Below are 25,118 nucleotides of genomic sequence, written 5' to 3'. Positions count from 1 at the left end.
TTCTGTAGATAAGATCTTTTCTGCAGCTGTTCTGGAGGAAAATTGTCTATTGGTCAGTGCATGCAGGCTATGTTGGAGAATAGACCTAAGAATTTAATCACTCTATATAAGAAAGAAAATTAGGTACTCAACTCGGCAAGTGCCCATCTATCTAAGATTGGATCTTGTCTGATTAACCACCCCAGCGCATGCGTTCAAGACAGCTAAACTTCTATTCGTCTGTCTTCAGAAGAGAATAAGACTCTAGACATCGGCCATCAATTTCCATAAACTCATTGGTAGAGGCACCGATCCGATAGCCTCAGGCAATTTGCTATGATCCAGAAACCACGGACTGGTGGTGTGACCCCAACCTGTAACAAAGGCCATGTTAACCAGCCAAATAACGAACTGAGCGAGCTCATTGTGAGGAAGAACCAGGGGAAGGAGCCGGTCGGAGAGGAGATGTTGCGCGGCGATGCAAAGCGGCAAGATGCAGAAGAAGGTCATCATCATGCCCACAGCGCAGACGTCCTGAGAGACAGCATAGGTTCCTGCCACATGGACCACCCCTGACACAAAGAAGGTGAGGCAGATAACCAGGAACCGCTGCGTGCCCACTGGAATTGATTTGAGCGGGATGATGGCTGCACGAGACAGCGTCAAAAAGGGATTTCGGCACAAGTCATGCCACATCTTGCCCCAGATATCTGCAAACCAACGATTTCAATGGTTAGTATGACGGAAACGACCGGAAAAGGGGATTCAAGACAATGGGATGTCACCGTGTCATACCACGCAGATTAAAAGCAAGTAGGTGACGAACAGATCCAAAAACCGGAGGGTACATCCAAGGTTCTCCGGCATACTTGGCCCCAAAGACTCGCAAGATGCCCACGGAAAACACACCTATCGCAGAATGGATACCATCGACAAACGCATACGAGGCGATCCAACATCCGGGTGACAACAGGTATCTTCTTACCATCATCTCGCTTGTCGCTGGGGAGACGCTTAGCCCCATCACCTTGTTCAGGAACCCATCCACACTGTTGCAAATCTGGGTATAATTGCGCGCGAATGCAGCCTGATAGGTATCCATTGTCAAATAGGCCATGACTACTGTCCAGATATGCGCCAGGAGAAAGCTGCGACGGTCTCCGTCGGCGATAAGAACCATGTTTTGATGTTCAGGGAAACAATGCTCGCCACCAGCCTCTCCTTCCACAGGACGTAATGGTGGTAGATACTTGGTGGAGCCGTGATTCCAGCCGATGGCGCGCGGGTTGGCGATCAGATTACAAACTTGAAGAAACCGCCTATAGCCTAGCGATTTATGTACGGGTTCCCAGGAGTATAGGATTGATGAGGACACTTGAGATACTTTTTCCAAGTGCATGAGTTCATCGAGGTTCTGCAGAAGAAGCAGTTCCACAGCGCGGATGATGAATGAAACACTCATGAAGGCATTAGTGTATGTCACAAAGTCTCCGAGTCCTTTGAGAGGAATGAAGATGGCGTGGAGGGCACTAATGATGAGAGAAGCATAAAGTGCATACTTCAGACCGGGCCGCAGGTGGAATTTGACCTGAAGAAACAGAGTGACCACCAGCAGCGGTAAAGTGAACATTTTGCTGCGCAAGAGCTGGGTGAACAAAGCAATAAGCACAAAATTCCAATACAAGCTTGTTGCTAGAGAAGCTAGATGTCAGCAACAAGATAACATGAAATTAACGGGCTGGTGCATCGTCGTGGCAGCGCAACGCTATGTTAGTCAATTGATATTCGGGCTGGCCGCAATGCGGCTGATGGTGTATGCGCCTGCGCATCCGTGGTGCTCCGCTCGCATTATTAATCGCAGCTTCGCTTTGAGATTGGGTGCTGGTCGGAGTACACTTTGACCTGATTAACAGGCAGGAATGGGTCATGAGGACACGGTCATAGCTTGGATCCTCTGGGATCTGTTCTGCAGATGTCTTTGGACGGGAGTCTGCTCCATGGTACGGCTAAATGTGCCGATGTGGCGTTCGGCAAAGGACACTCTACACTCCGGCCAGCAGGTGACAGGTTCTCGTCTGATGATCTCAATCTCCGTGACTGAAACCAGAGTTTTATGTGAGAAGGGAGAATTTCTGGAGTAGAGATGAAATATGCTGAGGGCTCGACAAAGCTTATCCATATTTGGAATCTGTTACCCAGGGTATAAACATGCTGGTATCACAGGTCCAGACAGCATATTACCGGGCGTGGGCGGAGAAAGGTTAACCGTAGATCCGATAAGCATAGAATAGCCGCGCTTTAGCCACTGCTGTACTACCTAATAATAATAATTCTATCAAGGGTGTCCGGGTCCACTTGATGATTAAATGCGATGTCCGTTGCTTGGACACAGCCAGCAAGCAGCGGAAAGCAGTGATGACGTCATATGTGATCAGATGAGCTCTTGCTGTCTACGACACGGTGCAGGTTCCAGGATGAATATTATCATTTTGCAGCGAAAGAGGACTTTCGGGGGTAAGCTATATGACAGACCAAGGCCTGTACAAGGAAGGTCGAGGCTTAGATGCCTCTAGATTCTACAGTCCGCGTAGACCATCAGCTTCGGAACTCGCTTGGTTTTCTCCTATGAACGCTTGAGTATGGTCGAGCCAGCTAGGCAAGACGAGATAAAATGTCCGAATCTTTCACTACACAGTACGCCTTAGGCCGCTCCATGAAGTGGAATTTGGTTACGATCCTCAGTATTTACCAGACCCATGATGACTTCACATAACCTGCGCGCCACACCTTGCTCTCCCACTCCGAAACATGCGCAGGCTATGTGATTGGGAATTGGTACCTCGCTCACGGCGGTCTCAATCCTCGGGCAGTCAAACAGCAGGCGAAAATCTGCTCAACATGGCGAAGCAGTAGTGAAGCCGGCAAGATCAATCGGGGACAACTGAGCCGACTCAGACAGCGAGAAGCAGCTTGCAGGAATTTCATCGAGGAGTCTCCACTGTTCATTGCCGCGGCATGTTTCTTGTCCCACGGTATTGACCGTCGCATTCCAAGTGACCCTGAAGCGGCAATGCTAATGTCGCAATGCACACTGCATGGATTATCGGGTCCCAAGTCCCAACACAGTGCTTCCCACTCTTCAGGCAGGAGATCCGACCGAGATGATCAACTTGATGGGGATGTGCTTTCCGATGACGGTGGCGGCATATGCACTCGCGGCTGTGGTAACTCTTTGTGCCGTTGCTACCGTGGTGGTTGGAAAACATGATCTGCCTTACAGGTAGACGACTGATATGTGGAAGCATTGTCAATGTGTGTAGTAATGGTGCCAGAGCAGCCTTGGTTGATTGAATGGTTTTATGTTCCCGATCGAGGTGGGGTGTCGGAGGTGGCTGGTGTTGGTGGGCCTTTGCGGGGATAACAGCGATATCGGGGATCGACCCCGGATATCTTTCTGTACTCCGCACTTCATCTCTCTTGCGGGGCAGTACTGGCCTCGTTTATAGCCAGATACTGTACTCCGTACATCGGTCATATTCCAGCTTGGCTTAATGTCTCCTTTGTATTCGGCCGACCTCTCACCACGTCAACAGCTCACGTCGATGCGTCAAGCTCGACGAGCCCGGTCCTCAAATCAACAATGAAAAGGCCCTGATAGACCTACAGAGCTTGAGACCACGATCTGCAAGCTCAGTCAACGATCAGGCCATCCATTGGTGGAAGATCCTCAGAGACCAAGCAATGTTCCGGGGAAATTACCCCAGTGTCAGTCCATGCCCAAGTCTTGGTGCAGAGCTGCCAATACAGGCCAAGAGGTCGAGACAGCCATGATATCAGTCAGTTCACTTCTGTAGCATGAATTCTACAGGTGGATAAATCGAGCTGCTCCTCGGACATATTTCCCCAGACTTCTTTTTTAAAGAGGAAATCTGGGGTTGACGATGACAACGGGTAAACACAGACCCTGATGTCAAGGAAAAATATAAATAACTAGGCTGAGATGTTTGCTCAGGGGAAGATGGAGTAAGCAAGCTCGACCGCAAGTGAGAAACCATGAAGCTCGTCTCTCTTGCCGCGCTCCTTGTAAGCGCGATTCCTATTGCTGTGACTGGTGCAGCAGTTGGTGGAAATCCCAATGGAGCAAAGATTATACCTGTCTCCGACTTGACTGGTCTAAGAAGCGTGGGAGCCCATTACGCCAAGTATCCGGATCGCAAAACCGTGACAATCCGACCATCCAAGAACGACTACGATGATGTCTCAAGCGACTTTCTTTGGGGAATTAAGCAAGCCAACCATGGTGGACGGCTGCTGCTCGAGAAGGGCAAGAAGTATGTGATTGGCAAGAAGTTGGATTTGACGTTCTTGGACAACATCGAAGTACAATTGGACGGTGAGCTCAAGGTATGTTGTCGAAAGCTCAGAAAGCAACCGTGATGAGGGAGAAGAGTCAGCGCTAACACGTATAGTTCACGAACAACATCACGTACTGGCAAGCCAACAACTACTATTATGACTTCCAGAAGTCAATCACTTTCTGGCGCTGGGGCGGGAATGATATAAAAATCTTCGGCAGTGGTACGCTGAATGGTAATGGACAAGCTTGGTACAACGCATTTGCTGGACTCGAGATCTTGGTAAGTTTCCCACAGATGCTCTAAGACATTAGCTGACAAGGCAGGATTCGTCCAATACCTTCTACCGACCGATCCTGTTTCTGACTGACAACGCGACGCGTGTTTCCGTAGAAGGTATCACGCAGCTGAACTCGCCGTGCTGGACCAACTTCTTTGTCAACACCAAGGATATTTCATTCAATGATGTTTTCATACATGCTTATTCGACTAACGCCTCAGTACGTCAAAGCACTCCCAACCTCAGGATTAGGCTAATGGCATAGGCCCTCCCCAAAAACACCGACGGATTTGATTCGTACAATGTTGATGGATTGACGGTCACCAACACGCGGGTTGATATCGGCGATGACTGCTTCTCGCCCAAGCCCAATACTACCAATATCTTTATCCAGAACCTGTGGTGCAATAACACGCATGGTGTGAGTATGGGTAGTATTGGTCAATATGCTGGAGAATTGGATATCATCGAAAATGCCTGGATTGAAAACGTGACGCTGCTGAACGGTCAGGTAGGTGCTGCCGGACCTTGTGCCGCTAATGGGGGCTAATCGACATAGAACGGTGCTCGTCTCAAAGCATGGGCTGGACAGGACGTCGGTTACGGCCGTATCAACAACATTACGTACAAGAACATCCAGATCCAGAATACGGATAACCCAGTAGTGTTGGATCAGTGCTACTTCGACATCAATGCCACGGAGTGCGCCCAGTATCCATCTGCAGTCAACATCACGAACATTCTGTTCGAGAATATTTGGGGTACCTCGTCTGGCAAGGAAGGCTTAGTGGTTGCCGATCTGACATGCTCGCCTGCCGCAGTCTGCACGAATATCACGCTGCAGGATATCTCGCTGACAAGTTCCGCTGGCAGTCCATCGGAGATTATCTGCTCGGGCATTACCGGGGGCATTGGGGTGGATTGCGTGAATGAGACCAATTTGACCTCAACCAAGCGATAGTTGGAATTGCACCAACAGTTGACTTTTCCCATTGAATTGATCCCCGTGCTTGGTTGTGAAGTACCTTGGAGGCATGGTCACCAAGACCTTGCAAACAAGGACCTTGGGAGCGTCCAGCACCAATCAGAGCCCTGGTGATTAATTAGGATCATGAGAGCACCTTGGTAGTCTTGGTCTATAAGTATAGAGGTATACAGAAGTTATATTCAATCTTTTTGTTTGTGCTACGTACAGTTCTCTCTGGTAACAAGCACTTGTACGGCCGCAAGAAAATGACCATCGATTCCGGACGGGAGACTCTCTCCTACAAGGCGGGTGACATCAAAGCCAAAGCCTCGTCAAGGCCAAAAGCCATTGGCATTGATGCCAAACTAGAAGCTAGTAGCAGGAAACCACTTCCTGTGACTCTTCTCTCGGGTTTTCTGGTCTGTCATTTGACCTTGCACAGAAGAGATGGCAAACGATGTGCACATATACTGACTCCTCAGTAGGGCAGTGGCAAAACCACTCTTCTCGAACATATCCTCCAATCACCCGATCATGGCCTTCGTATTGCGGTGATTGTCAATGATATGAGCAGGTAAGCTGTCCAGAAATTGTCGTATTGTTCCTTCTAATGAAAATGAATAGTCTCAACATCGACGCTACCCTCATCAAACATCACACCGTCTCCCACACCAAAGAGTCCCTTATTCAGCTCCAAAATGGTTGCATTTGCTGCACGCTACGGGGCGATCTCTTATCTGAGCTCGCGCGACTAACGACCCAAGAGGAAGTCGAGTACGTCGTGATTGAGAGCACGGGCATTAGTGAGCCCATGCAAGTTGCCGAGACCTTCACCGCGGAGTTCAGCGCCGCAATGGTTCAAGCTGAAGCCGAAGGAGGCGTATTGGACGAAGAAGGCAAGAAGATCTTAGATCAAATGTACGGTAGTTTTTCGGCCCCCGCTATCTCTCTTTCTTATGGCCCACCGCTTGAGAGCTTCTCACTAACACTGTGAAAAGAAATACCCTCGGCGGCCTCCACCAACTCTCTACCCTTGACACTACAGTCACAGTCATTGACGCCTTCAACCTTCTGTCCAACCTCGACACCTCTGACTTTCTCTCTGACCGCTACGGACCGGACAAAATCATTGCAGAAGACGAGCGCACGATCTCCGACCTGATGGTTGATCAGATTGAGTTCGCCGATGTAATCCTCATCAACAAGATGGACATGTTAGCCTCGCGGCCACAGGACCGCGACCGGATCATGCGGCTTGTGACAACGCTGAACCCATCCGCCAAGGTTATACAGACGATCTATTCCCGAGTCGATGTTAAGGAGATTCTTGGGACCGGGCGGTTTGACTTTGTTAAGGCGGCGTCTGGGGCGGGGTGGTTGCGGAGTCTGCACGAGATGACCAAAATGAAGATGGGGAATGGGGAGGAGAGGTGGACGCCCAAGCCGGAGATTTTGGAGTAAGCTCTTTCTCCCATCATGGAATTCATACCTGTGTCTTACTGCTGTTTCATGTTATGGGGCCAAAGGTGGTCCTAGCACGATATACATCTAACTAACAATATGGGCTGGTAATACAGGTATGGAATCAACAACTTCGTTTATACCGCCCGGCGACCATTTCATCCACGCAGGTTATACAACTTGCTACATGACAAGTTTATTATCCTCCAGGATGCAGCAGAGGATGATGTCGACGAGGGCGAGGAGGAAGACTCCGACGCAGCCGGAGAATCAAACGCGGAACATCATTCCGACTCCTCTTCCGAGTCCGAGGCAGAGGAGGAGGAGGAAGAAGAAGAAAAAGAAGAAGAAGCGGATGAGCCAACCCAGCCCACCTCTCAGGAGATCCTAGCCAACAAACGCGCCGACCCCTTACTCCAACCCCTCCTTCGCTCCAAAGGCTTTTTCTGGCTTGCCACTCGACTCTACCAATTTGGCGAGTGGAGCCAGGCAGGCGCCATGTTGACCATGAACTGCGGGGGTCCATGGTTTGCCGAGGTTCCGGACGACGTGTGGCCGGAGGACGGGGATGTACGGAAGTCCATCGAGGAGGACTTTCAAGGCGAGTGGGGAGACCGCCGACAGGAGATTGTATTTATCGGAGAAGGGGTAGATGTTAACGGTGTGACGGGGTTGCTAGACGAGTGTTTGTTAAGTACAAAGGAGATGAAGAAATGGGAGAGGGTCATGAGGGATCAGACGATGGAAAGACGGGAGAAGCAGGAAGTTGTAGGCCGGATTTGGGAGGATGGATGGGAGGAATGGCCTGCCGTGGTTGAGGATGATGAAGATGGTGTACAGAATGAGGAAGCGATGGATATCGAGGGACAACCGGAGGAAGGGAAAAGGGAAAGGAAGATTAGTAGGTTTATGCGTGGAGGCTATGCTGCGCACCAGGGGCATTCGCATTCACATAAGTGATTCAAATTCGAATCAATAAAAGCATCGATTTCTCTCATGCAGATAGTATTAACGTGTCTGCTAGCGTGTGCTCTTCGGGGCTCTATGTCTATGAATCTCATTCAGAAGGCGACTGTTTGGGTGTTTTTAGTCAGTACTTAACTTTACTCTGCAAAGACAAGAGAAAGAACTCATAACTTGGGCTTGGGGTACAGCCGCATTATAGTATATTGCAGCAACAACCCGAAGGGGGACATGGGAATACTACACCCTCCATGAGTAGTTTAATACACCCAACGCACAGACCGCCTTGATCGTGATGTTTCTCCCTTTGCTACAGCAAGAAATCATGGCAGGAAGATATGCATCATGAGATAGGTGGTTCAAACCTCAAGCGGGACTGAACACGAAGCGGATCAAACGCCGAGCCATCGAGAACTTCACAACATGGCCGGAGATAGAGCAAAAATGAATTAATGGTACATATTTCAAAATAAAGACAAGGATTTTCATCCAATCAGCTCGCATGGCTTAGATGGTAAAGCGCAGCACTAGTAATGCTGAGATCCTCGGTTCGAGTCCGAGTGTGAGCACGTATTTCTTTTGTCAGTTTGTCTTTTTTGGTCCATTTCAAGCTCGAACTGTACTAAGTTTATTTATCTCTCTTCTGATCTGCTTGTACTGATAGGGATAGTCGCCATTAACACCCACGATGGCCTTTTATCTTATCTTGCTCGTCATTACGACAGAATCAACCTAGGGATCTTCGTAATAAGTAGTGAATTATAACAATACAAACACAAATACAATTCAATCTTACCATCTGGTATACAGACTTGGCTGCGATCACTATGATATTCTCACAGCACTTCTACCAGCCAATCTTTCACCCTCCTCCCTTGGATTGTCTCTGCCCACTCGCCCAGCGCTAGATTATAGATCGGAGCCACATGGCCTTCACCCTCACCAACACACAGCTCCACCTTCTCCGCCCCCAGCCCCTCCTGCATTATTTTCGCGAATGCAATGATGAATGGAAGCAGGATCTCCCTGCCTCCGGCGCAGACCAGTACGTTCTCCACAGGGAAGGACGCGAACCAGTCGGCTGGCGCCGTCGACAGATCAGTGTAGTAGTCATGCTTGCCGGCGCCCATATATGCTCTCACCCATGGCCCTCCCACGGCAGGGGTGATGATATCTCCTCGGGAGTCGATTTGGGACTCGTCGACTCCAATCGAGGAAGCAATATCCTCAGGCAGGATGGTCTGGTCGAGACTCGTCCAAGGGGCAATCATGATGGCGCCGCGGATATTGTGAGCGGCACTGCCGGGTGATAATGAGAGAGGTGGCAGATCTGGATGGGGATGGGTAAGGTGGGTGAGGACGGCACCGACGAGATTCCCACCAGCGGAGTCCCCACCGAGCAGGATTTGCGAAGGGGAGCGATCGGTCTCCCGAAGAATATACTGGAGTGCCGAAAGGGCTTGACGGATTTGGGTGGGATAAGTGGCCTGGGGAGCCAAAGTATAGGTGAGGGTGAAGATGGCAAGCGATTTGGGCCTAGGCATAGATTGAACCTGGGAGAGCAGCTGAGTGAAGAAGTGGAAATAGCCGTCGTTGGCGGGAAGGGCGAAGCCACCACCTAGATATGATCAGCATCTGGATTGATCGCGATAAACACAGGCCAGCTACCGTGATACCAGATCAGGACATACTCAGCATGCTCATCATCTCCAAGCCAGTGGCCTAAGGCACCTTCACTGAGATCGACGGTCTTTGAAGGGAGACGATGGCGCTGCACGAATCGCTGATAAATGTTGTCAGTAGTAGGTAGCAGATATCTGAATTGCCCGTCATTAGCCAGCCAGTTCCCTCCCGCATGCCGACGAGGTAGAAGCATACTGCAGCTGGGCGACTGAGAAACGCGATGTAGCCTTGCGCATGGCTGCATAACCCACGTGTAACAGCAGAGTTGAAGGATAATAATGATTACGCCAGCGACTGGTGACCAAGGCCCAAAGAACAGTGCCAATGAGCGCCGCGAGGGCAGGCATACAGTCCAATTTCTCCAACCAAGAGAGCGCCGTCATTGTGGACAAGTGGTCACACAAAGGTGGGATGCACTAAGCGTACATGCACAGAACAATGTGTGTGCGACATGAGGAATTAATTTGATAGGACATATCTTGACAATAAATGCCCGAATTGCAGGAAACATGTGAGCTCGGTGGAAATCGCAACTGTTGCCGTTTTCGGCAAGGATGAACCAAACCCCCCCCCCCCTGAAGTTGAGCCTAAAAAGAAAGAAACCCAAAAATGGCCGTAGTTTGGCTTCAACCTCGGACGAACCACCACGTTTCAGAATTACCGAGGGAGGGGAGGGGGCCATGTGAGTCAAGTTCGAGATCATTATATTCTTTCTGCTCCTGCATTACAGCTCCTCGTAATGTCATCTTCTTCACCATACGACGACCTTTTATAATAGGCAACCATGGAGGAACAATTTGATGTTCTCATTATTGGGGCGGGAATATCTGGAATCAATGCCGCCTATCGCCTGCAGTCACAGTTCCCTCACTATCGCTATGCCATTCTAGAGGCACGCGACCAGCTTGGAGGCACTTGGGACCTCTTCAAGTATCCTGGAATTCGCTCCGATTCGGACCTCTTTACCTTTGGCTTCGCCTGGTATCCTTGGGATCAAGACAATCCGATCGCTGAGGGCTCATCAATCATCGAATATCTTCATCGCGCCACAGCCAGTAAGGGCATCGACCAGCGCATCCGATATCAACATCGTCTGCTTGGCGCCGACTGGTCCTCGTTGGAACAACGCTGGTTGTTGGCTGTAGAGCATGCAGGTCACTCCCAAGCAATGTCGGCTCGGTTCATCATCTTTGGCACTGGCTATTACGACTACCAGCGGCCTTTAGAGGCGGATATCTCAAATCTGACCCAGTTCAACGGCCAAGTCATCCATCCACAGTTCTGGCCCGAGGACCTGGATTACAGCGAGAAGCGCGTTGTTATCATTGGTAGCGGCGCGACAGCAATCACACTGCTCCCCAAGATGGCTGAAAAGGCGGCGCGTGTGACCATGTTGCAGCGCAGTCCAACTTATATTCTGTCCTTGCCAAACCGTCAACGCTCACCCCTTCGATTCATTCTGCCGACAGCTTGGTCCCGCCAACTGCAGCGTATTCTTTGGCTGTTCACTGCGCGGTTTTTCTTTCTCTTTTGCCAGACTTGTCCGACTGCCGCGCGTGCCATCTTACGCCTGCAAGTCAGTCAACAGCTACCCCAAACGGTGCCTCTTAATCCACACTTCCTCCCATGCTATAACCCCTGGGATCAGAGGTTGTGTGTCTGTCCCGACGGAGATTTCTTCAAAGCGTTGCATCACGGGGTGGCAGATGTCCGGACCGACACCATCAAGACCGTCACCGCAACGGGGATTCAACTAGAGTCCGGAAATACACTTGATGCGGACATCATCGTCACTGCAACCGGACTACGTCTGCAGGTAGCGGGCGGCGCCTCCATAACGGTCGATGGCATCCCACAGCACTTATCGCAGAAGTTCCTTTGGCGCGGGATCATGATGCAAGACCTCCCCAACGCTGCTTTTGTTCTAGGATATACCAACGCTTCATGGACACTTGGGGCCGATGCTACTGCCCGGTTTCTGTGTCGCCTCTTACGCGAGCTGGACTCGCGTGGACAGGCTGCTGCTGTGCCGCGGTTGCGCCCCAATGAAGCCCAGAAACTGCAGCCAAAACCGTTAATGAACCTTAATTCGACGTATGTGCTGCGCGCAGCGGAAACTCTGCCCAAGACTGCAGATCAGGGTCCGTGGGTGCGACGGGACAATTATTTGCAGGACCTATGGTTTGCGAAGTTTGGAAGCTTGGAGGGACTGGAGTTCGGCGAGACCAAGAAGGCGCAATGAATTAGGGCTGGATTATTGTACCTATGTTCCGGTTTTTGTCGCGATCATTTATTTTCGATTCTTCATAGATAAGATTCTCAGGCTCGTCGTGTATGATGTGACCGATGTGTGTTTCGAGCGAAGCGGTCACTTGGGTTTTTGAGAGAATTGCGCTGCAAGGCCCAGCTGACCGATGCCGGGAGACTGATCAAGCCTTTGTCAAACCGATGTCTATGATGTATGCCACGATTTCAATTTCCTATCTGAGCTAGTTCACAACGCTGAACCTATTTTCAGCATGAAACATACAGAAGTTTTGGCCCCAGTTGCATAGGAGTTGTATACAGACGCGGTCACAAACAAATGCGGATCTATCCACTCAATCAGATGGCCTGCCCCTTCGAAAGACATCAGTTGCTCGCAAAAACATCTTGGGATACTTTGACGCTGCGAAACCACCGTGTGGTACTGGGCTTGTCGTGGCGGATGTTGCTCGTTTGACTGCGGCGAGGAAGATCGAACGATATAAGTTGGCGACATAGCGGCAATGCTAAACTGCATACAAGACACTATAAGAAAGAATCAAATGCAGGGCTTTTGGAACGCGCCCACTGCAGATTCGAACTGGATCGCTCGCAGGCGCCTGAGGAATAATGCGATCGATAACAATGCCGGATAGATCATTTTCTTAGTGGCAAGAGTGGCGATGGACAACATGAGGTAAAATGCTTAGTGCCGGACGTGAGCCCATTACTTCGCTGCTCATCGTTGGATTTCGAGACAGGACGACATATGCCATAAGTCACAATTACCACATCTGGCCGTGAGATTGTGCATCGCAATAACCCTCGATGCATCCCTCTCAGCCGTAGTGATTCCGGCCCGAAGTTCACTATCTGGACCAATCTCCTTATGGTGGCTTTCCTTCTTCCAAGCTGTGCACCGAAAATTCCCCCAGTGAATTACTGGGGCATGGGCAAGTTTGGCTTCTATGGTTGGTGCGGATAGAACCAGGTCCAATTTGAGACATACTCCGGAGTACACAGTAAGTGGCAGCCAGCCCTAAGATGGCGTGTGTCAGCTGTAATCTCTGAAAGGACGCCGCGTACCGGACACTCATGCCACACGAAAGGACGAACGGCGAACGGCGAATGCTGATTGTGCTAAGCAAACACGTCGGAATTTTTTATGATTCGTTATGCCTGGCGGGAAGCATGAGCAGCATGCTGTAGCACAATTAGTCCGAAGATAGGCGCAAGGGAAGGTATGGAGAAAGAAGAGACAATAAGAGACTAGAAAAGTTTTCAGGCTGACTGGACGAGTAGATGCGCAACCCCTGAAGCTATGCACCCATAAGCGAGTCTCAGCTGGATCGTACTATTGGAACCGTCACAGCACTGAACTCGGAAAAAAGCGAACCGAGGTGTCTGTTGTTCGTGGCGCAGGCGACAGAAAAAGGCTGTGCTGTCGATGCTCGCACTTTCACTAAGGAATAATACTTCTTGTCGGCGTCTGGACTACACCCAAACAAAGTGAACCTGGAAAAGTACCTGAAAAGTCCAGCGCGCAGAGATCTCTACTCCGTAGTCCGTAGAAGCGCGCGAGATGCCGCTAAGGGGTCAGGCCGTAATCCCAATCCTCAAGATGGTCATGATTGGCAGCGTTCCATGTCTCCCCCTCATCATTTCCCCTCTTCACTTCCCCTTTCCTGCGCCTTTTGTTCATTTCATAGTTCCCAGTTGCGCTCGTATCGCTCTGAAAATCCTGGCCGATACGATGAACTCTTTCAGGCACGGATGCTATGGAAAATCGCGATAGCCTATGGTATGAATCATCGGATCAATCATCGTCAGTCAATTCAATTCCTGCGTCAAATTGGATTTGGCTGCTGGACTGTAGAGGAGGACTAGGTGGTGATGTTGGTGGTGATCACAGCGCGAGCGTCTGGAAATCGAAGTGGTGGGGTGTAGGACAGGCAGAAAGAAGGAAAACTCACTAAGTGAACTAACCCGTACGGCATTGGTCCTCCCATATATGCCGCTCCGTACGACTCTCCTAAGACATATCTATCTCACTCACTTGTCTCGCTTATCTTTCACACCTAATTAGGAGTACATTACCACATTCAGGCCATTTTCGCAAGCTGAGTGAGTGTCTTAATCCATGTCTGGGTCACAGTCTACTCTAGACCGTCCAGGATAGATCCCGGACCTACATTAAGTTAGGGCTCAGCCAGCCAGCCAACCAGCCGAATCGTGAGCCAGTTCTCTCGTTTTGAGTCGTCCGTCTCTCCCCTGAGCCCAGCGAAACAGGTCAACGGCGTGCCCGAGATGCTCTTTTGAATAATTAGGGACGCATTACGCCGTATTCACCGATTTCTTAGGAGCTGAGGCCGCTGCGAATGTTTCGTCTAGATTGGTTGTTGCGAGTCAATTAGACGCCCTATCTGCTCACAGCTCTACTCCGTACAAATAGGCCCTCAACCTACCGCTAGTGTTTGTCGTGACTCATGAGGGAGTCTCGACCTCTACGGGGTAGACTCTTCCATCAAGCAACGTAGCGGGGTATTTCCCGGAAGCGATGGTGGTATCCGCGAATCGTACATGTCAACAATAATTCCAGCTAAGAATAGGCTGACAAGCTGCTTCTACTCCGTGGAGAACGACGGGATTTCCGGAGGAACCGCCGCCGTAGCTGTCTCGAAGATCTTTAATATAAGTTACCCGTCGGGGAACCTGCAAAAAAACATTTAATCTGGCATGGCCGTGCACAAGTTTACTGAAGCGGATTAGTGCGAAGTACAAAGGTACTTCTGTCCCTTCCATTTGGTGCCCCCGAAAATTGGGTCCATTCGATAGCAATATCGCCTGCATAGCTAATGCAGAGAAGAATGGGCGAAGTTACTGCTTAGTTCGTACTGCTATGAGCAGCACCACTACACAGCTTTGCGGACATGGCCGTGAATGGCTGTGTGTCAGATGGTCGGTTGGGGTGGGGGGAAGGAGGTAGGTTCGCGAAGTCCAGTTGAGGATAAGTCGCTCTACTTTGTAAAGCTCAATTCTGTCCTTAGATACGGAGTACAAGTTCATATGTGCAACTTACAAGGGACTCCCGGACAGTCTTGGTGTGTGCAATCATTACTGCTAAACTTAAACTTCCCAGCTCCACGCTTAGTTTTTTCGACGGACTAACCAACACCTTGGCTGTTCCAACACGACCTTCGCAGGAGAGCATTCCGTGGACGATGCATAGATGATACAGAGTATAGGTCTAGTCTAAACCATGAGATGATTAGAGAGCTTTCCACTACCTGTAGTAAACTATCATTGTGACAACATGTGACGCGACAGGAAAGCCGAACAACTCGTGGGTATTTGAGATGGGTGCGGGTTGTTGAGAGCCGAACCTGATGGGGCAATTCGCAGATTTCTGTCCTCATCAAGATCAAGCTGTGCAATGATCACCGATTGTGGTCAAGATTCATCGATTTTGCGGGCAACATCATATCTACATCATTGTCGCTCTGATTCATGAAAATCGGTGGCCAAATGCCAGCTCAACAATCTGGTGCCGATGCCATGGAACAGCGCGGCCGCTAGTCTGTTGCGGGCACAATTGTGATTCGACTCGGGATCCATCATGACTTTCCATCCATTCATGATCTCTCTCATCCCTGCTCCAAATGGATCCTAGCGGGTCAACTTCATGAACATCCAAAAGTCGGCGGGGCATTCAAATATCAAGCCATCTGACTTGATCTAGTCCTCTTCGACTACGGAGTAGTTGACCTGTTGCTTCAGTACAGCACTTTCCAGTGGGTTCCCATGGAGCGTTATGTTCGTCAATGTTATCAAAGCGCTGCAGCGAAGTCGATTACCCACGAGTCAGCATGGGGGCTTACGATGAGTACAGTACAGGGATCTAGATGCCTGAATCGATGAAGTCCAGCACACCAGGACAGCTTGTCTGCTCAATTGCGGACGATGCTCATTATTGTCAAGCAGTTACTCCTGCACACAGATACTTAGATCCCTCCTGCTAAAACTATTTGGACAATACTATATATACTTCGTAATCTACTGATGATAAGAAGGCCCGAGCAGAAGCAGCAATTAACGCACAGGGTAGACTATTCCCCGCGAACAGATGCAACACGCTGGAGACTGGCTTTGTACTCCGCACCTTTTTCCAATCATTATACAGAGTACGTATCTCAACTATTAATGTGTCACATTCACTCGATCCAGGACGAGGGCTAGCTTTGCATGATTCGGGCTTCATCACCTTGCATCGGGGACCCAAGTTGGCAGGGTATGGGCGAGGGGAAGACCAATACGATCTAAGGAAGTGGACCTGACCTGAACTCAACTACTTCAAATGAATTCGACATCAGCTCTGCCAAAATCCTCTGTATGTTTAGTCTAGTCGGTAGTTAGTGCTGGCGAAGGGAGGGGTGGGAGTTTTGGTGGTGTTTGCGGGGGTTCTATTCTTTGCCTACTCCTGCGGAGGTACCAGAAGAAAGGCTGGCCGCGCGAAACCCACCGCGCTAAGCGGGCCGGCACGGGTTCTTCACACGGGTGTCTGTGTTCTTTCACGTTGCCCCAATAAGTTAACTCTACTCTACTTTGCCTGGATACCTATGGCTACTGATGCCGGTCTGTTTATTCTCACAGAGATCGAGCCTGATTACATAGGACTTGGGTCACCAATATCACCGAGAGAGCATTTAGTAAGACAGATTCTCACAGCGTCTTTGTGTGTGTGGAGATAGCTTGCTGCGAATGAGGCTGGTTAGCGACTTGCAGCAATCTAGTCCTGGCTAGGCAACCCAGCCCCCGCTCTGACATTATGGCATAGCCGGCAATACCAGGATCTGGATAATCTGGTCCTCTGAGTCGACCTTCCGCCTGCCAATCCAATGACTCTGCTCTCGATCGACAGTTCGTCTGGTTGATGCGAGCTCCCTATCATTCTAACAGGCCCACAATCTACTTCATCGGTCCATGACAGGTAAGTGAATTATTTCACGGGCCCCTCTTGTCCATCCCGCCCCCTCCTTCTTTCCACTCCTACGTTCCTGACAAACAACAAGATCGCGTTTCTCGGTTTTGCTAAAGTACTTGCTCAGGCAGCCACTAACTGATAGTTCAGCAGGGATCATAGCTCGACTATTAAGCCTGCAGGACGTGGCTAGGTAGAGGTACGAAGGTCGGGCCTCGACTTGCCTGGTCGACCGCGCACTCCGACTGGATGATCTTCCTTCCTCAATCGCTCGCAGACAGCCCGGGACGTCTTTGATTTAGCCATCTGAAGTGAGCAGCAGCAACACAATGAGAAAGACAATGTGGGTCTTAAATAACTTCTCCATCTCGTGGGTGGGGGTCAGTGATCGCGCTTTCGCAGGCTGTAGCCTGGCATTGCGAGCTCCGCAGTGAAAGGCAGATACGAAAAAAGCAACGAAAGTAGACCAGAACATTGGCATTTTGGTAAACTGAAGACGGGCTGCGTTTGTTCAGCTACGCTATCTGATCCACTTTCCCATCCCATCGAGCTGGTTACAGCATCATGACGGACGATCATTGTCTACGTGAGATTAGATCCAGCACGGGAACTTCTTGCATCCCAATCCTGTGATACTGCTTCACATGGCTTCAGCCAAAGATATTCCAGCGTCAGTGCGTAGTGCTACTGGAGACCAAACTCTGATCTGCAGAGGAGATGGATGAAGCAACCACTACACTTCCGATAGCTAATTCATCACATCCTACACCGAATTTGATTTGGAATTCTCAGCCATTCTGATGATGGTGCATGGGGAGCTGAGGATGGACTGGAGTCCGTCGGAATCGGACCCTTTTAGCCACACACTATGTTGGAGAAGGGATAATCAAGGCTTAAGAGCTCAATTTACTACTATTTTTGTTTGACTGGAAATACTGTTTCTCAAGCTATGACTAGTGGGACCATTGCAGCTAGCGACCTTGTGCCTCGCCTCGTCCGTCGAAAGGCATATATAGGAAAAGTGCGACCCCCTACCGGCATCAAGGGAACTTTTTCTTTCCGCTCAATTCAGGGCACGACCAGTCCAAGGACAGCTTCTTGATCTAATGTCTTCTCCCATGTGTTAAAGTTGCCGGTTTGCGTCGCTTTTTTCGTCTCCTTGTCAGTTGTCGCCACTGCTCCTCAGGAGAAACCACAGCAGAGCCTGACCTCCCACCCCGGCCTACAGTTTCCCCATCCAGGTATATCGAGCAGTCGCATCAACACTCACCTACCCCAAGTCCAGTAATCTCGAATTCCCCAAAGAAAAGATCAACGGCTCAAGCAGGCATATCTCAAACAGCACCAGTTCAGTTTATACAGCCTCACATCATACAAACCCGACCAAAACAAACTCACGCAAAGCCTAAAGTGACCATGGCCCCCGCAGTCCTGTCTCCAGCCCCCCTGACCAATGTCGCTTCCCCCCTCTCTCCTAGCATCTTCTCTAAGTCGCGACGAACCTCGGGCTTTCTTGATAGCGATAGCATCTCCAATCATGGGATGTCTCGCTCGGTCACCTCCCGACGGGTATCTTCTCGGAAGCTACAGTCTTTCGAGGCTTCCAACATATCTAATGTTGTGTATTCACTAAAGCGTCGCAGTGGTGATGAGCTGGGCGCTACGGCGTCCTCGAAGCTCTTAAATGCGACTCACGCCTCACTGATCGACTGGATTCGCACTCAGCGCATGAGTTTGCTCCCTCCCGAAGGTAGCAGCTATGATAAGGTGCTGGCTTGGGCACAGCTCTTCGTCGACAGACTACACTCCTTTGACTTGGCCATTGAAGAGTTTGCAGGCGACAGCTATCTGGCCGCTCAGCTCGCGTATGGATACTGCGCTTTGCTTCTCGAGGTACGATGCTCCTTCTAGACTTGTATCTGGATCTTGCTGACACTCCCCCCTTGTATAGCTTGGCAAGGGCAATGAAAGTGCCTTGATGATTTCGTTTGGATTCTTCTACAGCACTTCAATGGCACTTGTGAACCTCCTTGAACGCATTGAGCTGTTTACTGTCACCCAGGAAATTCGTGAACAGCTCGTTTTGGCTCTGGCTGACCTTGTGACATTGGTAGCCAGCGTTGCCACCTATTTTCATCAGGCCATCCGCGGAATGACCGGGAACTCAGCTACGGTCAACATATATGCCAAGTTCCCAGGGCAGATCCAGGCCTTCCAGGGACGTTGTGAGAAGATAGCTGAGTCCATGTGGCGGCACCAGCTTCTCAGGGAGAACCTTGATGGGGCAAGAGGTAAAGACTCCCACAATAATTGTTCTATTTCGAGCTCACATTCTTTAGTTTCTGATGTCAAGACCATCCGCTCCTGGCTCGCGCCGGAAGACTCCGTTCTCGCCAACGTTGCCGAGACCACCTCTCACCTTGCCCATGATCGGGAGGAAATGACTTGTGTTTGGGTCGGTCCTCATCTGACCCGATTCTTGAGAAATAAACAGCAGAAAACCTTCGCCATCAATGGAAAGTCTGGCTCTGGCAAAACTGTCCTATCCTCCGTCATAGTCGACCATCTGCAACACCCTATCGGTGGCGTCATGCATAAGACACTGTACATTCCCATCAGTGAGTGTTCCATGCTAGTGATGTGTGTTATATATTCTCACACAACTCTCTGCAGATGGCCGTCTCCCTGCTGAGACAAGGCCTCGGGCTATTGTGAAGACTGTTCTGTTCCAATTGTTCGAGAAGCGCATCGGCAATATCCAGCTCTTCCAAATTCTTTGGGACGCATTTGAGCGCAGCAAAAAGGCTCCAAATGATAACGACTATGATAACATTCTCTGGAACGCCCTAGAGCGCGCGTTGGCTGCTGGCTTGAAGGGAGCCAAGGAACTCGTTATCGTCCTTGACGGTGTCGACGAAGCTGCTTGCGATGAGGCTGTTCTCTTACAGAAGCTCGCTAATGTTACAGCTAAAGCTAACAATGTGAAGCTCATCACGTTGGGTGCCCAGGACCCCCCTAGCCTTCCCGGCCTGCGCCACTACCGCATCACAGATGACGGGATCTATGAAGATCTTTGCGCTGTTGTGCGTGGCCAATTCGAGAGATCTGATGCTTACAATAGCTTGGATGAAATGGAACATTCGATATTAGTCAGCCGGGTTGCCAGCGCTTCTAAGGGCTCCTTCCTTTGGGCCAAGCTTGCTAGCAAGCGTGTTCGCGATGTGGAGAATGCTGAGAACCTTCGTAAGGCGGTTGATGCCCTTGTGAATGCAAAACCGACCATTACCGATCTGGTCTTGCAGATTCTGAACGAATTGCCGCAATCCCAAACCAAGGAAGATGCCAAGTTGATGCTGCTGTGGCTTGCCACAGCTGACCGCCCCCTCCTGGTAAAGGAACTGAAGGCCCTGGCTTCTATTCAGCCAGAGAAACAGACTATCACGGACTACACGGAGGAGCCTCTGAGAGTCTTGCATCCCGTTAACTCGCTGGTGTTCTTGCAAGAGGGTCAGGTTTTTCTTCGCCACAATCTCATCCGCACTGCTGTCTTGGAGATCTTTTCCAAAGGCAAACTGGTACCAAATATCAAGGACCGCCATGCCGATCTAGTTACTAGGCTCCTGGTCTACATCAAGGCCACTGTTACTGAACCACATGAACCGTCTCTTACACCTCTTGACTGGCATGACATCAATCCCCTCGTCAACAAATATCCACTGCTTGACTTTGCCGTCCGCTACTGGATCACGCATTTCAGACAAATGAGCGTTTTTACAAAAAATGGCGAGGCTCCTGCCGCCAAGGAATTTGCTAAACTGTTTCCGTCTTCTATCACCGTCTTTCTCCTGCAGAACACACTCTGGGAGAACAAACCGACTCCGGAGCTGTTGACTTTCACAACCACCGTTACTAACGTCTGTCGTCAGATCCTGACCAACAAGCACGTTGTGACCCTGCAGTCGATTATCTCACAGGCATTCATTTATCGCCAGCTTGATTACGTTCCGGAGGCTATTTCTCTGTTCCATGAGGCAACTATTATTAGTCGCAATCTGCTCACCACTCGCCACATGGTCACCATGAAAATGGCCGCCACATTTCTCGAAATCACAACTGGACGAGTCACTAGTACGAAGAGTGAAATAATGACTAAGAGGGAGGAAATCCTCTTGGTGCTGACAGAGTGCTACAAGCATTACTATGGGAACACCCACGAGAATGTGATTAACACACTGAAGCAGCTTGTCGAGCATTATCGTCTGATTAAGGAGGACCAAAAGGCCGAGGAATTCACTATAACCATTCAGAAGATAACCGGAGAGTATGGCCAAGGCCGTGACACTCACGGAAACTTGAATGTTCACCTCAAGGGCGGTAGTGTGGTCACTTCTGGAAGTGGCACAACTCTTTTGCTCGACATCGAAGAGCATGATGATTTAATTGAGGTCGAAGCCTGGAGCTTTGAAGCTTTAATCAAGCGAGCTGAGACTTACGTTGCAGAGGGTAAGTTTGAATTGGCGGAGCGCACCTATGTCGAGATCTGGCAACACTTGAGTCGGGAGTCCCGCGTTCAGTATTCGACCCAGGTTGAAGAGCGTAAAATTCAATCAGTCCTTGCCTACACCCGGTTTCTGAAAACTCAGAAGCGTGAATACGAGGCCTCTTCCATTCTTTCTAGCGTCTGGCAGGAGTATGAACAGACCACTATGGCACTGTCAGAGACTTCAATCTTCCAACTTCAGGAAATGGCCAAGGTCATGAAGACCGTTGGACTCACTACTCTGGCTCTGACCGTGTTCAAACACTGTTCGCATTACTACCAGAGCACCAACCGCACCCAGGTCTCAACCTACCAGGAGATCCAACAGAGCATCCAGGCCACCTCCAAAGAGGTCATGCGGTCTTTCAGTTCTTCATCCACCACGGTGACCTCCGAAACCACACTGGAGGAAATGGTCTATGAGGCATCTAATTCGATAACGACCGTCGATGAGACCTCCTTCAGTGCCACAAAAACTTTGATCAGCTTGTATGTTGAGCAGCGGCGATGGCAAGATGCTACTCGTGTCATAAAGAAGGTGTTGCATGGCATCTGGCCTTCGCTATTTGCCCCTTCCCTGCAGGATGTTACCCTCCCTATAAAACACGTGGAAAGCTGCATCGAGTTAGCCGAGCGACTTAGCTACTGCTACCATTCTCGCCGTCGCTTGACTAAGGAAGAAAATGTTCGAGTTCGCATTTACCGTGCGGTTCGGTCGGGCCGCAAGGTCGATGACAAGCTGCGGGATCGCATTACCAATGAGCTGCTCCGCCTCTTTGAGCGCACTGCGCAAACTGACAAGATTATAAATCTTCGCCAAGAGACACTGAATGATTATACCAAGCACTACGGTCCTGAGAACCCGCTGGTAGTCAAGATACTCTGGACCTTGGCTGAACTGACTCGCCCCCGACCCATCTTTGTTGATTACTACCAGCAGATTATTCGTATCTTGAACAAAGACTCCCCCGTCTCTCACCCTGAGGCTTTCGAGCCCCTTATAATTGTTGCCACTGAGCTATGGAAGCAGGGCCGCTACTCGGATGCTCTGCATCACTACCAGATTATCTTCGCCACATTCCTAAAAGAGCCCAAGCAGAACCCAAAGTTCCAGGATCAAACATTTGTCCATGAACTTTTTGAGCGCTACACTCACTGTCTGCGCAGCGTTCGGACGGATTTTACCATACTTCACCAGGTGACCCTTGATTACCAGACTAAGTGCAAGTCTGTCTTCAGTGCTACAGCTTCCATCACCCTCAAGGCCACTTTGACGCTGGCCAAGCTGTGCCAGGAATCGAAGCGATACGAGCTTGAGGCTATTACCTTGTATGAGGAATTGTACAAGACTCGATCGGAGGAACTCGATTTGCAAGAGATCTCAGCCACTTTGGATGCAATCTACGAGGAACAGGCTGCCATTGTGACATCGACCAAGACCGAGTCGTTTTCGTCAGCTCAAATTGAGCGTGCCGTCAAGGTCTGGAAAAAGCGCATTAGCACCGCTCGTGAGACGCATGGCTGGGCCCATGAAGAATCGCTTACCAAGATGGAAGAAATTATCAAATTTCACGCCGAGCGCAATGAGATCCAGACCGTGGTACAAGAACTCAAAGAGGCGACCGTGCAGATCCTAACTTCCGAGACCTCCTCTACTCGCTTGATTGCGGCTGCTACAACCATCGCTTCTAGTTACATCGTGACAAATCAGATCCAGAAGGCTACCGAGCTATCCCAGGAGATCTACCGTCAGATTGTCATGAAGGATACCACTAACTCCAAGTCTGTCGAGTTTGATCTTTCCTCCAAGGAGCGCCAGAGCTTGGTTTTCTTGGCTCAGCTTGAGTACAGCCTGCGCCGTAGCTCGTCGACCACCATTACTGAGATACTTGCTGCCTTGACTACCGAATATGTATACTTTGAGGAGTTCCGAAAGGAAACCAAGTTGAAGAGCAGTATTAACAGTGTCTCGGTCTCAGCTGCTCGCCTCTATCAATTCCTCATTGCCCACGACCGCCACACCGCGGCCGCTCGCGTGTTCGATGACTTCGTTGCTTATTTTATCAACACTGAGGGCAAGCGAGTGCAGTTGACAGAGGTCTCTCAGGTCAAAATCTTTGTACTATCTATCCTAGGCCATTTCAGCACCCACCAGTCTGATAACTTCATCCGGTCCGTGGGCATTACGAGCAATGACCATGTTCTCGAGCTGCTGAAGAACCAGCGGTGGGAGACTGCCAGCGATCTTGCTCTTGCTGCGTACAAATACATCGTCGCCCACGATAGCTACCATACTCCTGAGATCGTCAAGTTTGTTTTTACCCTTGGTCTGAACATTGCTGGTCGTGACGTAGCCACCCGCCCTGATGAGGCCACTCAGAAGAAGCTACTCCAAGTATCTGGTACGATTATCCAGGATGCTCTGCGCGTGATCACCAGCCTGAAGATCAACTTGGCTGGCGTCAGACTTGTCCACCTGAATAAGTTGATTGGTCTCCTCGGAGAACAACAAGACTACCACACCCTAGCTTGGCTGTTGACCATTCTTTGGAACAGTCGAGAGGCCCAGCGCAACTGGCCTACTTTCATCACTCTTGCTCTGGGACGGCGTTTCATCATGGTCCGTTATTTGGTCGGTGACTACTCCGCTGCCCTTCGCCTGGCGGAGGACATTGTGTACAATTGCCGCCGGGTGCACGGACCTCGCCACCCTAGTACTCTGGAGATGTCTATACTGCTGTCTCAGCTGTACACTGGCAACGCGCAGCGCTACCAGGCCGAAAAGAACGGGCAGGAAATTGCTAACCGGTTTTATAAGAAGAGTGCTGCCGTGCATGAAAACATTCTCCGCGTCTTCAGCGATCCCGATTATGCCGAGCTGAAAGGAATCGATAGCAGCGGAAGCTTTGATGGTTCTGCCTACGGTGAGGTAGACGGTCTTGAGGAACACAACGGCACGGTGGCGGGGGGTGAGCACGTTTGTCAGCACCTGCACCTTCTGAAGCTCTCGGTTGAGCGTCTTGGCGATTGGCCCAAGGACTACGTTGAGTACGAGAAGTTGAACGCGGATGTCTTCAGGGAGTACAATGAGCACTTGACCGGAATTGAGGGTGTCGAGAAGTGGAATTTGAAGAGCTTTGGTGGCGGCAAGGCGGAGAGTAATGAAGATACATTGGACTTGAAGTTCAATGCTTGGGAGCTTGTTGATACCCAGCATCACGCCGAGGTTGAGGAGGAGTTGTGATCTCGATGATGTTTTCTTTCGCCTGATATATCCCCTGTTCGGCTGCATGATATTTTTGAAATGTACTTAATTCACCTGGTAATGGAAGTTCTTGATTGCTCCTTCAGAACATCGATGATTGCACTGTGTAGAGATCAGAATTGCCAGTCCACACGCGGAGAAATAAAGTTTTGCTGGACCCAGCGATCTGTCGCCGAAAGCAAGGATCGGATCGGGCGGGTTACCGAAAGCGAGCGATGTCGGGAGGACCCACCATGACTGTCTTCTCCGGCTCCAGATGATCTCATGCATTTTCCTGAAGAAGACCAAGAGGAGTTGATTGAAGATGAGCTCATGGTCATGATGTCATTGAGGGCTATATAAATTGCGTTCACCAGCATTTGCTAGGGAACGAGTTCTTTTCAAGCCCGTCGTCGTCACTCCC

At 50.2% G+C, this 25,118-nt stretch overlaps 5 protein-coding genes and 1 non-coding gene across 6 annotated transcripts; 4 read left to right on the top strand and 2 right to left on the bottom strand.

Moving 5' to 3' along the window:
* Window positions 1–112: 112 nt before the first annotated feature.
* On the bottom strand, window positions 113–1,609 carry BP01DRAFT_400087 (wax synthase family protein; the record flags this gene model as incomplete). The annotated part of the gene is made up of 2 exons (XM_025578570.1): window positions 113–689; window positions 775–1,609. The coding sequence occupies 2 exons, from the start codon at window positions 1,607–1,609 to the stop codon at window positions 244–246; spliced, it is 1,281 nt and encodes a 426-aa protein (XP_025430761.1). The 3' UTR covers window positions 113–243.
* A 2,423-nt stretch (window positions 1,610–4,032) lies between these two features.
* pgxB (putative extracellular exo-polygalacturonase) lies at window positions 4,033–8,002 on the top strand (the record flags this gene model as incomplete). The annotated part of the gene is made up of 9 exons (XM_025576833.1): window positions 4,033–4,383; window positions 4,449–4,616; window positions 4,661–4,834; window positions 4,880–5,125; window positions 5,174–5,539; window positions 6,067–6,155; window positions 6,206–6,499; window positions 6,580–7,038; window positions 7,159–8,002. The coding sequence occupies 9 exons, from the start codon at window positions 4,033–4,035 to the stop codon at window positions 8,000–8,002; spliced, it is 2,991 nt and encodes a 996-aa protein (XP_025430760.1).
* A 499-nt stretch (window positions 8,003–8,501) lies between these two features.
* On the top strand, window positions 8,502–8,574 carry BP01DRAFT_t181. The gene has a single exon. It is a non-coding gene; the product is annotated as a tRNA-Thr (tRNA).
* Window positions 8,575–8,792: 218 nt separating this feature from the next.
* BP01DRAFT_357451 (lipase/thioesterase family protein) lies at window positions 8,793–10,125 on the bottom strand. The gene is made up of 3 exons (XM_025575202.1): window positions 9,884–10,125; window positions 9,674–9,822; window positions 8,793–9,623 (listed from the first exon to the last, which is right to left on the bottom strand). The coding sequence occupies exons 1-3, from the start codon at window positions 10,069–10,071 to the stop codon at window positions 8,842–8,844; spliced, it is 1,119 nt and encodes a 372-aa protein (XP_025430759.1). The 5' UTR covers window positions 10,072–10,125; the 3' UTR covers window positions 8,793–8,841.
* A 217-nt stretch (window positions 10,126–10,342) lies between these two features.
* BP01DRAFT_357449 (flavin-containing monooxygenase) lies at window positions 10,343–12,193 on the top strand. Its single transcript, XM_025575201.1, has one exon. The coding sequence runs from the start codon at window positions 10,473–10,475 to the stop codon at window positions 11,928–11,930; it is 1,458 nt and encodes a 485-aa protein (XP_025430758.1). The 5' UTR covers window positions 10,343–10,472; the 3' UTR covers window positions 11,931–12,193.
* Window positions 12,194–18,326: 6,133 nt separating this feature from the next.
* On the top strand, window positions 18,327–24,726 carry BP01DRAFT_423969 (NACHT domain protein; the record flags this gene model as incomplete). Its single annotated transcript, XM_025579661.1, has 4 exons — window positions 18,327–18,803; window positions 18,862–19,201; window positions 19,250–19,528; window positions 19,584–24,726. 4 exons carry the CDS (start codon window positions 18,327–18,329, stop codon window positions 24,692–24,694), a joined length of 6,207 nt encoding a protein of 2,068 aa, XP_025430757.1. The 3' UTR covers window positions 24,695–24,726.
* Window positions 24,727–25,118: the final 392 nt, after the last annotated feature.

The sequence above is a fragment of the Aspergillus saccharolyticus genome (genome assembly GCF_003184585.1).
Source record: "Aspergillus saccharolyticus JOP 1030-1 unplaced genomic scaffold BP01scaffold_18, whole genome shotgun sequence".
Classification (NCBI taxonomy): domain Eukaryota; kingdom Fungi; phylum Ascomycota; class Eurotiomycetes; order Eurotiales; family Aspergillaceae; genus Aspergillus; species Aspergillus saccharolyticus.
This window is presented reverse-complemented; position numbering and strand designations above follow the sequence as displayed.

Bases quoted from the DNA above. Each gene is read 5' to 3' on its own strand.
- BP01DRAFT_357451 (XM_025575202.1), bottom strand. From the start codon at position 10,071: ATGACGGCGCTCTCTTGGTTGGAGAAATTGGACTGTATGCCTGCCCTC. The intron at 9,823-9,883 runs GTATGCTTCTAC...CGGGCAATTCAG, and splicing joins TTCTCAGTCGCCCAGCTGCA to ATATCTGCTACCTACTACTG. The intron at 9,624-9,673 runs GTAGCTGGCCTG...GATCATATCTAG, and splicing joins TGTCCTGATCTGGTATCACG to GTGGTGGCTTCGCCCTTCCC.
- BP01DRAFT_357449 (XM_025575201.1), top strand. From the start codon at position 10,473: ATGGAGGAACAATTTGATGTTCTCATTATTGGGGCGGGAATATCTGGA.